The sequence below is a fragment of the Haliaeetus albicilla genome, chromosome 13 (assembly GCF_947461875.1).
Source record: "Haliaeetus albicilla chromosome 13, bHalAlb1.1, whole genome shotgun sequence".
Lineage (NCBI taxonomy): Eukaryota > Metazoa > Chordata > Aves > Accipitriformes > Accipitridae > Haliaeetus > Haliaeetus albicilla.
The window spans coordinates 14,821,878-14,834,672 of NC_091495.1; the positions used below are offsets into that span (position 1 = coordinate 14,821,878).

Sequence of the window (12,795 nt, forward strand, 5' to 3'; positions counted from 1 at the left end):
CAGTACAAGCAGCTCTTTCCTTTCCTATGAAACAATAATAAGGCTTTGATATAACTCGACTGGAAAAAAAATCAGAATGTTTTTAGTAAAAGATTGAATGGGAATTTTATGTTCTGTTATCAACTGTTTTCCTGATTTACATAGAAGGTGGCTTCTGCACAGTTCTGGGAGAGATGGGTCTTTACAGAGGCCAGTGAATCCATGCTTATCCAGAGCCTGGGTGACCAAGAGTGAATACTCAATGTTCATAGACAGAGGAGGATCTATCAAATTAGAGGATACTTTCTGTGAAGACTTGTGGGAAACTTGCAATTCAAGGCTATGATATTACAAGGGAAAGGGGTTTATTGGCTTCTCTCTTTTCCACCCACACAGCAAAGGAAATGTGTGTGTCTGTATCTACATAAAGAGATATGTGCGTGCACTGAAAATAATACGCAGCTGAGCTATGACAGTGACCTGTTTCACCAAAAATTATAGTTAAACACCCGATGAGTTCTGAGAGAAGGTTTTAAGAGGATCACCATCTCAAAAAGATTACAGTAATGTAGCTGAATCAATTGTCTGGTTTGAGATCTACAGGTTGAACTTAAACAAAAGTGTACCAATCTGTTTATTTCACTACCAGGCCAGCTGAAGTGGTCTGAAACTTTCAAGAGTTGCCTATTTTATTATTCATGTAGTTATCTTTATTGCACAATAAGATAGTTTGACAAATGAAAGTCCAAAAACTGTTATAATTGACACTACAATATTGATGCACTATGCTGTGTACAGTGATGCTAACATTACAGAATAAATCCACTTTAAATGCTCCAAGGTGATAAGCCCTTTGTCCTACCATCAGAGGTACAAATACTTAATAATATACCAGCATTTGGAAAAGTTCCACTGCCACCTGCTTATGTAAAATGAGCTGTGTATGACAGAAACAGGCTCCCAGTATGTTATAATAATTACATTATTTGCTTTTACTGTTTTGGAAACCAGCAGCATCCTCCCACTAAGGAATGTGGAGCATAGCCCACAAAGTATTTGTCCTGTCCTATCTCTAACGTTGTTTAAGTTGGGGGAGGGAAGGAAGGAAAAGCTTAACTTTCTCCAACTGTTCATACACTCCTGCAAGACAACACATGCAAAGCTACAACCATACGTTAAAATTTTGTCTTTAAGCCTGTTTATATTGATTTCTAGAACACATAAAGCAACCAATTTAAAAATCATTTTCTCCGAGAAATTTGATCTGAGTAATGAACCCTATATGATCACAGAATTAAAGCAAGTGCAAAGAGATACGTGCAGGAGGTCCTTCAGAGAAGTGTCATGAGTCCCATGAGTTGCGGTTCATTTACTTTTGGTTTCTTGGTTGTGAGGCCATGTACAGTGCTACTAGACAGTAGATTGTCCCGCCTATTGTTAGAGCCATAGTGGTCCGATAAAGCAGCTTATCTGGAACTCCTCGTTTCAGGTGTACTGGCAGTCCATCTGCTTTCTGTGGGAAGAATTTAAAAAGAAAACAAACAAAAAAAAATGAACACCCATCTCAAGGCCATAAGGAACAAGCTACCTCAGGTAAATAAAGAGACTTCTGTGAGGAAAACCTCCTGACAAATAGGCTATCTGCAATCAAGTGTATTATGTGTTTTTCATTTAGCAAGACAAATGCAAAGGCAAGTTAATTTTATTAGCCAAAGCTGTTAAGTGCAGGCAGAAAGACTACATCTTGTAATATTTCTAAAGAGGACCTGGATGGGAAAAGTGTCACTAACAAAAGAATGTGAAAAGGTAGGTATAAAAAATTATTCACCGAGTCAGACTGACACATTCCAAATGCAAGTGGCATGTAAGAGAGAAAAGGAACATTATATAAAGCACATTCTTCATGTTCTTTAAAAAATCCTTAACTGATTTGTTTTATGAAAAGTCCTAGTATGTTTAGAAATTGCATGGCTAACAAACTGGCTTTGAAAACTTTACTGTGCTCTTCTTATACTGCATTATAAACAGCTTCAATAATATTCAAATTATTATACGCAAAACAGTAATAATCTGCTTTGCTCCTCCAGATCTGCTTTAAGGCATATGCTTGGATTCCCAGATAGAAAGTGCTTCCAATAGTCAAATAATACAATAAGCATCATCTGAAGCCAGCAAAAAGACAACGTTACTAGACTTTCCACTTTCTGTATTTATCTCCCATACAAGGCATATAAACCTTGTAGTATAGTACAAATATACAGGTTATACTGTACTTGACACTTTCTTAACCAGACTTCACAAAATTTTGGTGTTGTAGAATGACAAAAGTAGTTAGCCACATTAAAATAAGGAAAGATATGTCCCACTCTGTAGTTTTCTTTAAGTTACTCCCAAAGTTGTCGTTACCTGAAAAAGTTTCTGTAGGTCTGGCACCTTGTTTTTACTCAAGAAAGAATCAGTTGCTGGTAAATCTGAAGCAAGTTTAGTTGTTGTCCCAAAAATCAGAGCTGGGGATTCAGTGGAAACTATTGGTTTGAGTCCCTGCATAAATAAAGATTAAAATATCAAGGTATATAAGACTTGCAAATGTACCAATTGTCACGTTAGGCAGACACACTGCCAGACATTACAAGGATACATTACAAAGAATATTTATCTGGTATGAAGAGCTGTGATAATGAGCTAAAGATACATTGTTGGCCCACTCATTTCTCAGCTACAACTTTGGGTCAGGGCTTAGCAAAGAGAATAGAAGTCTCCTTTCTGATGTCTTCATGACATAAATTTATAATTTATGCTATCGTAAGTCTTTCTGTGCTGGTACTTGGTCCAAATTGCTGCTTATTTTTTGCACATAGTCAGACTATCTAGGGCTCTATCTGAGTAGTAGGATTAGAAGCAGGGAATCCCTGATGCTTGGGTCAAACAGAGTGAGGAGACTTCAATGAACTCTTCCTCCTGAATGCTGCAAGCAATAGCCATAAATAACTGGGCCTTAAATAATTTAGATGTATAGTTTGAGGAGGAAAAAAAAGGGGGGAGTTAGGACCACTTGTTTCATACAAAAGTAGTAAGTGGTACTCAAGGACACTCCAGAAGCCCTGACATGGTGGATATTTTATGCAGGTGTAAGTACACCCTATAATGCACATGCTGCTGCAACTTTCCACACCTCAGTGTACTCCCATGAGCAGCATAATAATTTCCTTTTGGTTCTGACGGTTGTACTCTACATTTGCCATGATTAAAAACTACATAATCCAGTTCTACGGATAAGATTAAGTGCACAAAGTCACAGCCATTATGAGGTGGCCTCCTTGCCGTTATTGTTATAGTTAGATTTAACAGTTACGCTTGGACACATGGCAGTGATGTCTACGTTATGGCTCCTGAAACAGCTGTAATTTTTTTTTTTTCTAACTTGCCAGAGAAATTAAAAGCATTGTACAAGTAGGTTAATGCAACAGGTTTTCATTACAAACAGAAGCAGCATGGGTCAAGTTAAGGCTGCACTGAAATTCTAATTTCTGTTCGAAGGACTAGTTGATGCATTTTGTATTTAAGAGAACTGCCTGAACAGTATTTGGAGCTGGAAGCAGACTGGCACTCCTTTTATGCCTGCCACAGACCAGGCATGTTTTTTCCATATGCAAATTCTCTAAATTCTCTGCTACAATAGGCATCTTCAACAGAAAGATCAGATTTCTCAACATCCCAAAATAGCCTATGGAACGGTCATCAGGTCTCCATCCTGAAGACATGGTTACAGCTTCCCACCTTTCTAGTGCTTGAATGAATATTAGAATCCCTTTGTGACCTTAGTTATAGTTTGAAAGACAGCAGCCAAAACTGGATTCTCTGACACATTCAGTAACTAGTGCCCTCCTACTGAACAGGCTTGTGTAGAAGTTCTGAACTTGTATTTAAGACTAAGCGGTTCTGGTCACACCAGTAAGAAGGAAGCATCTAAGAAACTATTATTAGCCAGGGGAAGTTATTGGCTATATATTCAAGGCTAAGTACCATCTACATCAAAATACTTGAAGCAAGCAATTTTGGACCACTATTTTTGTCTGTAAGAACTTTAAGTACTTTATTAGATTTGTCTTTAAAAGGTTGGTGATTTGATAGAAAGAACTATAGAACATATGTCTATACCAAACATGCAGGTGGCTTTTTCTCCAAAACTTTTCTTGCTGCCTTGATTGTTAGTATCTCAGCAATGTGCATCTTTCATCCTCCTTTAAATTTCCACTTCTGAATCTCGCTTTTGCCTTCCTGAGGGCTCAACTTTTTCAGGAGCAGACTTTGAGATCACTTCAACAGCTACTCTAGATCATTGCAATTCCTGCTTGTTGTGATGTGTCTACTTTATTTCATGAACTATCTGTAGTGTATAAAAACTGTAAGTACTGAGAATTGGAGTAAGCTGCAAACTACTTCCAACAGTTCCATGATAAAGATACTTTCATCATTCCTAAACTCACAGATAGGGGGCTTAAAAATGTGATTAGCAACCCCTACCATTTGTTATTAGCGCTAGAACTCCTGCCTCTACAGGATACCACCTAGATGCAAGACACACTCTACAGATTACTATTAGAATAATGAAATCAGTCATGTTAACAACTGTAAGTTATTGCATACTTTTTTAGGCTTTACAAATACATTCCTGTTCAGATAGTTGTAAGGTCCCCTCCTGTTGTAGCAACAGGAGATTCCAACCTGACTCAAGTGACTAACTTCATCATTAAATCAAATTAAGCCATTTCAGAAAACTCATACAAGCATCAGTGTACTGTTGTAAATGACTTCCAAAACAGCATAGCACCACTTAAAAGCATCACATAGCAATTTCAGTAAAAATCATTGATATGGTTCATTGGCTTCAGGAAAGAGTACAACAAAACACATGCTGCAGAAGAGAGACAGTTCAGTTTACCTAACACAGACTGCATTAATCAGGGTCCCTCGCCCCAACATAAAATTCCACTTGAATTCTATCCATGAATTGTGCATCTTGTGGTCAGCTCCAACCAAGCTCAGCTAAATTAGTGCAGCCATGTGGCTGTTCCAACTGGGTACGTGTCTATGTTCATTGAGAGAAAGTGGCAAGTTCTTTATCTCACACACAGCTGCTTGCTAAGCTTAGCATGGCTAGAGAGAAATCCTCAGTATTACACGTAAGAATTTCATACAGATCATTTTTTAAGTAAGTAATAAAGACACCTGAGATGACCCTTAATTGTCACTTGTATTGAATATGACTAAAACTGCAGGCTTAATAACATTAGTGTCTCACTGTACTCAAGATAGTACTAAGGAATGAATGCCTCTACACATTTGACCTATGATTCGTAAGAAAATGTTTCATATTGATAATTCCTCTTCTGATATTTAGGTGTTAATCTTTAATTTCTAATCATGTTAACAAATTGGAATTTGTTCCAATTCTTGGACAAAGTACATCCCTTGTACTCGTGCAGAAGAGTCAACACCAGCTGATTTCATCAGCGCACTACAGCAATGACTTTGTCAAATGCTGCAGTCCTCAATGAAAGGTCAGGACATGTAGCTAATCCAAAACAACAAACAAAATTCTCTGCCTACCCCTCTGTAAAGTGTGTCTGTTTTCCTGTCAGAGGTCTGAAGGTCTTAGGACCCAATCTATCTGTTGGTTGGCCAACATGCTCAAAGTTAAAACAAACTTATGCCTTGCTAGCATGAATTCCCAAGATAGATTTACATTTTCCTGACAGCACAGAACAGTTAAGGATTTGGAGCACAATTTAATGGAGATAGCACCACACTTAAGTTTTTAAATGTTAGGGGAACTGCTCAAACAGATCAGAGAATGATAAAGTAGAGAAAACTGAGGTAAGGGCCAAAATGAAATGGGGAAACAGGAAAGAAGGTTAAGCTGAGAATTATTATTTCAGAACATGTATTGAAGTAACACTGCTGAACCTAGACACTTCTAACATAAATAGCAGGTCCTTCATAGTAGAACATACCTCACTGTATGAGGTTAAATATATTTGTTACCACTAAACACAAGGATCCTTTTAAGTAGGATCACTGGATGCTTTGTTTGTACTGGGATGACACACTTAAGTAAAAGTGATTTTGTATACATTTTAAGTATCACCTACAGCATAAAAGGTTAACCGTTATAGTTTCTCAATGAACTCCAAACAATTCATAACAGCTAAAATCAAAAGATCTGTGGCTTGTGGGGGTTTTACATAGCTACAAGCAAAATAAGTTGTATCAAGTGAATATATGATGGCATGACTAAATTTCTACTAGGATCATGGCCAGCCTTGAAGAACTAGGGAAAGTTCATGTAGTCATCCTCACCTGACAGCATTTGGAACTGGTCCCACTGTTTGTACTTCAAACATAAGCCAACTCTTTGAATTTATAGGTTTTATTGTATTTGTAATGGTTATGGCAGTCATTACCCTCTTAAATATGAGTAGTAGTTTTTAACCTATTTGACTCCTCACCTGCACTAGCTGACAAAGTTCCTGTTTATTCAAACAGGCTAAATTGTTCATACTACTTTACATAACTTCATTAAATGCAAAATTAAGTCTTCTAAGAATGCTAAGACTGAGATGGAAAGAACAATATAGGTTTCAAACCAAGAGATTTTTTTTGTTAGTACAAGCTGTTAGTTATGTTACTGTCAGCAAAACAATTTCTGAAATACATTTTGACTGATATTTTGCAAGCCCACAATAAGCCTAAACCTGCATCAGAACAATACTCCATTGGGAAGCATCAGAATGTAACAGTGCAGAATAGAGTGAATTATTAAACTGCATATTTGACCAAGAAGAATTTGAATCACAGGATGTCTTCATTTTTCCAGAAAAATCAAGATAAACAGAAGCATAAAAAGCAAACCATTTTACATACTGAGCTACGTTTTTTTTGCAGCAATGAAATCAATAGGAAAAAGTTTACTTTGTTTTGGACTTAACATCTACTTACTCACATGATTCTTTTCATATTTTAATCTCTATTTATTGCAAACAATTTTATCAGACTGATGCATCTGAATGTGTCACCTGGGAGTAGAGCCAAACTAAAAAAAAAAAAAAAAAAGTACCAAAAAGCTGTCCTAAGAACATTACAAAAAGTGAGAGAAGGTAACTTTTAAAAATGTAGCTATTCTATTGCATAGCACATTTGTGTACCACAGTTGAGGACTAAGCCATGTGAATCGCGAGCCAGATACAAAAGACAGCGTTTCTTTCATCAATATGAAAAAACCCACATTTATAAAGCGAGAAAATATTTGTAAGACTTATGTGAAATGCTCCTGCTTGGATACAACCTCATCTTTTCAATTATATTCTCTCAAAAATTAGGTTTTAACATTTCAGTGATGACACTGAAATGAAATATAATGCCTGATGATGACCTAAAAAGAAATCACTACAATATTTTAGAAGAAAAGTATTTCTACTCCTTGGACATTCTCTTCCCTGCCTTGGAGAGCACAGAAGTGAGATCTATCTAGACTTTTTTTTTTTTCTTCCTCCTATCTGCAATGATACCTGTATGTGAAGCTAGTTTTGCACAAACCCTGTAGGAACCAATTTTGATACATGACACTATAGCATTTTAATCTAGACGATGTCAAGAATTCAGAATTTATCGTGTCTTTCTGTATCTAATGCAATGATATTCATACATATCTAATATTAACAGAACAGAATGTGGGATAACAGAGAATTCTGTATTCCCATCTTATCTTGCTTCTGCCTTTTTAATCCCTAAAAAATAAAGATTTACTTAAAATGGGATGATTGTTATAATGTAATGGAGCCTGCTGAATAGAAAGGTAAGCAATACTCCGCAACCTGGGCTCCAGAAGCCAAGAGTGTTGCCTTTAGGACAACTTTACTCCAGCTGGTTATCAGAGCTTCCTGTATTTCTGTGGTGGGGCTTTTCTCTTAGGATCCCAAAAAGGATGCATTACTTGCAGAAAACCAGTCACAATGACCTAGAGACTAATACATCATGTTCTAAGCTATACTCTTCCAGAAATGAGATACTTTACTGCTTGGGCTTGAAGACATTCCCCCCACCGCCCCCAATGGTAACCCTAGCCTTTGCTTTCCTCTACACAATGAAGTGTCAATTAACATTTATTCTTTGACTGTAACTTTGTGTGGAAGAGGTAGGACATGCCCCCAACACTGCAACAGTGGCAAGAGTGTTTTCTAGCATGGGTGCCTCTTGGACATACTCTTAATGAATAGACATACTTTCAGACTAGAACATGTTATTTATGCCACTGTTACCCCTGTGCCCTGCAGCCCCCTCTCCCCCCAGGAGCTACCCAGGAAGCCTTCCAAAGAGTGATGGGGAGAGAGGAGGATAAAAATCTTCTTGGGACAGGAATTGCCATATCCGAAAGTCACTGGTACCTCAATGTTTACTTAAGATCATAGAGTAATCCAGGATGGAAGGGCCCTCTAGCGCTCTTTAGTCCAAACTGAGATGAGACCAGGTTGCTGTGGGTTTTTCTGGTCTGGCCTGGCCTTGAAAGCCTCCAAGGATGGAGGCTGCACAACCTCCCTGGGTGGGTACCCACTCCACTGCCTGACTCTTTTCACCATGACAATGTCCTTCCTTATATCCAGTTTGAACCTCTCTTGTTGCAGCTCATGCCTGTTGTCTTTTGCCCTCTCACCATGCAGCATTGTGCAGAGCCAGGCTCCATTGTCTTGATAACCTCCCTGTAGGTGCTGGCTGGCTGGTCTTAGGCCTCCACCTGCCTCTGTCTCCCTACACCTTCTCTTCTGCAGATAGAACAAGCCCCATTTTCTCATCCTCTCGTCACAGGGCAAGTTCTCCAGCCTCTCTGACAATCTTGGTGACCTCTGCTGAACTTGCTCCAGTTGATCAAGAGCATTCCCATACTGGGGGGCCTGCAACTGAATGTGGTACCTAGATGTGACCCAATGAGTGCTGAGTAGAGGGAGATCATCACTTTCCTTAAGCTACTGGCTATGCATATGGTGATACAGCCCAGGATGCTGTTGACCTCTTTTACAGGCAGGACACACTGCTGGCTCTCACCCAGCTTGTTGTCTGCCAGTAGCTCTGGGGTCTCTACCACAGAGCTGCTCCCACCAGCCTGTCAGTTCCTAGCTTGTATCCCTGCTGGGGGCTTTTTCTTCCCATATGCACAACTTTGTCTTTTTTCCCCACATAGAAATTCATAGTGTTCCTGTCAGCTCATTCCTCCACTCTAGATAGGTCCCTCTGAACAGCAGCTCTACTTCGAATGTTTTGGAGCCACTGCCTTGATGTCTTCTGTAACCTTTACAAGAGTGCACTCTATTGCCTACTCCAGGTAATTGATAAAGTCCTGCACTAACCTACAGCATTCCACCTGTTAATGAGCCTCTGGGCAGAGTATGATCCGTTAACCACCATGCTAAGCCCAACCATCCAGTTCTCTTAACCTTTCTAACTGTCTATCCATCTAAACTATAACATCTTAATGTCAAAAAAAAAAAAGAATTAAAAGCTTTGTAGTTGGTCTGGGCCCCTTGAAACAATTTGAGATTTTACATAAGTTTAATACAATATTCTTGCTTGCAGAAGATGACTGGATTTTCCAAGTAAAACTTGCATGGTCAAGGATATTCAGGAAAGCAGGTTGCTAACAGAATTAGGCTAAGAAAGAATGAAATAGAGTTATTTGTGTATCACAACAATACACATTAGTCTACAAGAATCAAGTATCTTTCAGTTACCTTTTATTAATGAGTTTCTCAGAAAAGAGACAAACCATAACTTTGATTTCACTTCTGCATGTACATACGTATCTACTTTTTTTTTTTTTTTCCTTAAAAAAGCCAAGACATATCAGATGTGTTTTCTCCCTGGAGGCAGTTCTTTGGAAGGTTAACTTTTAAGAAGTCATTCTTCCAATCCTTAACCTCAAAGTTGTTGGGGGGGGGGGGCGTTTATTACTGAGCTGTAAGAACTTAAGTTTTTGAAAGTTTACTCAGAAACTTGAACACGGTATAGCAACCATGCTGCATTTGTCCCATGACAAAATCACATTACAAACCTTCCCAGAACTACTTAGGAATCTATGTTGACACACATAAAAGCAAAGAAGTTCTGTGATTTCTTTTCACCAATATGCAACAATTGCCAATGTAATCAGGATCCATTCTCCTCTCCCTCAGCTCCCCTCCACTCCCGCAGAATTAAACAAGTACTTTATGAAGTATGGAAAGTATAAGCCTATTTAATGCAACCTTTAACCTGTATATGCTTACTAAACACATCAGCATCATACAGAGGAAAGGCTGTTTCTCATTTTGCTTTAAACAAACTTCTACAGATGTATGTCCTCTCTGAAAAGGGTTTTAATGCTCTCAGTAAGTAGTTTTTCTGCATGCCCAGACAGGAGGGGGACTACCTGCAGTGCTGTCCGGATTTGCCAGCTGCGATTTTAAAACGCCACCCGCCACGGTTCTAGCTCAAGCGCAGTCCTACGTGATCAAAGCGTGTTAATTTCATGCTGTGACACTCAACGCATCCCAGAAGTGAATCAAGAGGTGCACCGCAGAACGAAGCCTCTCGTCTTGCCCAAGGTCACACGGCAGGCCGGGCCCACTAGGCGCGCCGCGGAAGATCCCTCCCCGCCAAATAAACGCCGCCAGGCCCCGACGGCCCCGCCAGGCGACCGCCAGAGCAGCAGCCGAACGCCCTCCGCCCGGCCCCCAACCCCAACTCCCCGCGACCCCCCCGCCGCCACCGCGGGGTCTGGGAGGGGGGGGGGGGGCTCGCCCCGAGCCCTGCCGCCTCCACCGGCTGGGGCTCGCCCGGCGGCCAGAGCCGCCTGCCCCGGAGAGGGCGGCGGGCCCGCCTCCTCCAGCGGCTCTGGGGAGCGAGCGGCGCCGCACCGGCAGGAGGGCGGCGAAGGTCACCGCCGCGAGGGCGCCCGGGGCGGCGGCGGCGGCCCCGTTACCTGGGGGTTGTAGGCGGCGGACGCCGCTGCCCCCACCAGCCTCTGCGTGACGCCGCTGAACTTGTAATACATGGTGGGGGGGCCACCGGCGCGCGCGCTCCCAACGGCCCACCGGCTGCGACGCCTCGCGCGGAAGGACCCCAGCCGGCTTTTCGCGACGCCTTCACGTGCCAGGGCCCGCCGGGTCGCGGGCCCCCGCCACCGACGCCTGCGAGCGGTGAGCCCAGGAAGCCGCCAAAGGAGCGGGGCATTAAAAAAAAAATCCGGCGAAATACACAAGTCGTGAGTAACGCAGCGGGAGCACCTCTCTCCCTCGAATGCCTGCCGCTCTCCTACTGAGGCCGGCCGCGATTTTCAGTCAGGCAACGGGCACGGCCCCTAACAGGCCGAGCGGTAGCGCGCGTGCGCACCGCCGCCCGCCGAAGCGCAACGGAAGCGGGGCGCAAGCTCGCGGCAGGCGGTGTGGAGGGGCGGGGGTGCCGTCAGCCAATCAGCGCAAGCGAAAGGCGAGGCCCCGCTCCCCCGCGGGGCAGCGGCGGTGGGCGGTGGGGGCGGCCCCGGCGGCCCCCCCCCCCCCCCCCCGGCGGCCCCCCCCCCGCTCGCCCGCCCGCGTCTGCGGCCGCTGTGGTAGCCCCGCAGTGCCGCGGGGGCGGCCCGGGAGGAGGACGCGCGTGGGTCGCGAGTGCGCACGGCTAAAGCAGGGCTCGTGTGGGTGGTGGTCCCCCCACGGCGGCCCAGCCCGCCCTTCCCCTCCTGAGGGCTGGCGGGTCCGGCCCGCTCTCCCTCCCTCCGGCCGCCGCTGAGGTAGCGAGGGGCGTCCGGCGTGCGCGCCTTCCGCTGCTTCGCTGCGGGTGTTCGGAACGTGAGGCAGCGCTGGCGGCTTGTTTTGAAGTGTTTGTGTTCGGGTAGGCATTAAGAAGGGACAGCAGCGGTTTTGTTTTCTGGAACTTAATCTCTGCGTCTCCACTCTATCAAGCGATTCCCTTCTCTCCCACCGTCTTTCGGAAACATTTGAAATCTATTATTTGTTTCATAAAATAAGGCTTTCATTAAATGAAATTTCAGCATCGTGAACTAGGGAAATGCGGTATGATGCTGCTTCTGTTGTGAATTTAATCTTCCTGAGAAGTCCAGCAGCCCTAGGGCTGAAGGTACGACGTGGTGGGGTTTTGGCATGCTTACAGCTCAAGGGCCTGCGGGCATCGTGTGGTCATCTGGCTTCTGTGCATGCCTTGGGTCACAGGTGGTTGCCAACTGAGGTACTCTTGTTAGTAATCCGGAGCATCGTGCTATTATCAGTCTGATAGTGCAAATTCATAATTTGAGTTCACCCTGTGAACTGCCTACTGTTGGTTAAGATTAAACATACTGAGGCCTCATTATAAAAGGATCATTTGGTGGTAATGTTTAATCATTAGTGACCTGCACCAGTTAAGACTGTTGTCTATTAGCAGTCCCACATACAGTTTGGCAGATATGCTTGCTATAAAAATGTCTGTGGTCATGCACTGAGTGAAAACTATTGAAATATACTTTGCTTATAAACTGGGGGAAGATCTAATCATAGCAGATGTTTTAGAAAGTAAAATACTCATATAAAAATATGTATGAGATTATTTATTTACCCACCCGTGTAACGCCTTCTACTTAGTTTTTAGAATTTGAGTTTGGTGGCAGCAAAAAGGGAGCCTTGAGTCTTGTTGCATTTATCTCCTTCTGAACAGACATGTCCTGTACAGGATAACACTACTGAGTAACGAGGAAAGCCCCTGTGAGCACTGTGCATTCATTTACTTCTGAGAGCA

The 12,795-nt window shown here is 42.6% G+C and overlaps 1 protein-coding gene across 1 annotated transcript; it reads right to left on the reverse strand.

Moving 5' to 3' along the window:
• Positions 1-666: 666 nt before the first annotated feature.
• On the reverse strand, positions 667-11,379 carry COX7A2L (cytochrome c oxidase subunit 7A2 like). Its single transcript, XM_069800244.1, has 3 exons — positions 10,991-11,379; positions 2,386-2,520; positions 667-1,492 (listed from the first exon to the last, which is right to left on the reverse strand). Exons 1-3 carry the CDS (start codon positions 11,060-11,062, stop codon positions 1,349-1,351), a joined length of 351 nt encoding a protein of 116 aa, XP_069656345.1. The 5' UTR covers positions 11,063-11,379; the 3' UTR covers positions 667-1,348.
• Positions 11,380-12,795: the final 1,416 nt, after the last annotated feature.

Excerpts from the sequence above, each read along its gene's own strand:
- COX7A2L (XM_069800244.1), bottom strand. The coding sequence starts at position 11,062 with ATGTATTACAAGTTCAGCGGCGTCACGCAGAGGCTGGTGGGGGCAGCG. Across the intron at positions 2,521-10,990 it reads CCGCCGCCTACAACCCCCAG|GGACTCAAACCAATAGTTTC; the intron begins GTAACGGGGCCG and ends TTATTTATGCAG. Across the intron at positions 1,493-2,385 it reads ACCTACAGAAACTTTTTCAG|AAAGCAGATGGACTGCCAGT; the intron begins GTAACGACAACT and ends TTCTTCCCACAG.